Source organism: Emiliania huxleyi (genome assembly GCF_000372725.1).
Source record: "Emiliania huxleyi CCMP1516 chromosome Unknown EMIHUscaffold_12, whole genome shotgun sequence".
NCBI classification, from domain to species: Eukaryota; Haptophyta; order Isochrysidales; family Noelaerhabdaceae; genus Emiliania; species Emiliania huxleyi.
In genome coordinates this window covers 253,986-255,566 of record NW_005201392.1, presented here as the reverse complement: position 1 = coordinate 255,566, position 1,581 = coordinate 253,986, and the positions used below count along the sequence as shown (strand labels likewise).

General features: G+C 68.4%; 1 protein-coding gene across 1 annotated transcript in view; it reads right to left on the bottom strand.

Annotated features, from left to right (window-relative positions):
• The window catches only part of EMIHUDRAFT_448959 (hypothetical protein), a gene marked incomplete at its 5' end in the record, with an annotated part of 3,808 nt that extends 2,580 nt beyond the window's left edge, over window positions 1–1,228 (bottom strand). Inside the window, 2 exons of the mRNA XM_005790404.1 lie at window positions 758–876; window positions 1,139–1,228. Coding sequence (XP_005790461.1) covers window positions 758–876; window positions 1,139–1,228 — 209 coding nt within the window. The remainder of the gene's footprint in view (window positions 1–757; window positions 877–1,138) is intronic.
• Window positions 1,229–1,581: the final 353 nt, after the last annotated feature.

Sequence of the window (1,581 nt, the reverse complement as noted above, 5' to 3'; positions counted from 1 at the left end):
GACGAGTCTAAACTTAGAGCTCTGGTAGGGGGGGGGGAAGGGAGGGGGGAAGGGAGGGGGGGGGGGGTGGTTGCCCCTGCGCGACGCCGGGTAAGCGGCGTCGGCGGGCGCCCCAAAGAAAGCCTACTCGCAGGCGCGTCTCGCGGTGTGAGGCGCGGCGTCGAGGCTCAGAAAGGCCGCTTCCCTCTGGCGACGCCTCGGCTGCAACGTAGATTCCGAAGAGGGGCGTGGGCGGGGCGGTTGACTGGTGCGCCGGTGCGAGCGGCGCGGCGTCAGGAGAGACGAGCTCGGCTGCCGCGCCTATCGTGGCCGTCGTCGCGAGGTATTGTGAGGGTGGTGCCGCGGTGTGCTGCCCGGCAGCAAGGTGCCTCCTCCCAAGCGGGCAGGCTCGCCGCATGCCGCGATCCGCGCGACGTCGGAGGGGAGGGGGCGGAGCGGCGGCGTCGGCTGCGCCCAGGTGAGGACGCCGTCGGTGCGACGCAGCCAGCGCAGCCGCACCGCCGGGTTGCGGTTGTCGCGAATCACAAGCCAGCCGTCGTTTGCGTCGAGCACGGTGAGAGCGGGACCGGCGGCGGCGAGGGTGGAGCGCGCAGCGGCAGAGAGATCGCTCAGCTGTGGCGGCGGCAGCGGCGCCGGCGCCGCCGCAGCCACTGGCCGGATCGTCCCGTCCGGCGCGAGTCTGTGACCAGAGGCTGAGGAGGTCGCGACTGGCAGGACGAGGCCGTCGTCATCGCTTGGGAAATCCTCACCGCAGCACTCTCCAAAGCAGGAAAGCATGGTGCGGCCGATGGCCTCCGCGCCGTCGCACGCGGCGCTCGCCACGGCGGCGGACAGCGGCCGCGCCGCCGGCGAATCCTCAGCCTCCGATTCGCAGGACTGTGGAAGCTCGCCGCCGCTCGACTCTACTGCTTGCGAGATGGGCGGGCGAGGCCGCTTGCGCGTGCCCCCCTGAGCGAGCAGCGGCCGCTTCTCGATGGCGAACACTGGCTCCAAGCGAGGGGGGGGGGCGGCTAGTTTGCAAGAAATTCGGATATCCTTTGGCCGTTGGGTAGCACGACGGCTGTATGACAGCCATCATGCGGCCGGGTGTATGGCCGGGACACAGCCATCGCAGCCATCGGCCGGAGGATGGCTGCACTGGCTGGAAGGCAACGTCCAAGGCGACCCGCGGATGCCGGATCCACGCCCACGCCGTCGGCCACATAAACTCGGTGCTCGCCGCCTGCATGGCTCGTTGCACGAGTATATGGGCCACGATGTCTCAAATATGAGGGGTTTTGACTCCTACCGGCTCCTGACGCTATCCCTGGCAGCTAATGACCAGGATATCAGTAGTGTTGTGATAGATCAGTAGTGTTGGGACCGATTCCGTGAGGGCCGGGTATCGATTAGGCCGCGTGAGGGCCGGATCTATTGCTGTTTACCTAGTCTCTTAACTCCCCGCCCAGAGCCCCAGCCCGCCCGCGGTGGTAAGTTGGCGAAGCCCCCCCCCCCCCCGCAGCCGTGCGCTGTCGCATCCGTGCGCTGGCGAGGCCGTGCTCTGGTGAAGCAATCACTCTGGCCAGGCACTGTAAGCGGCTA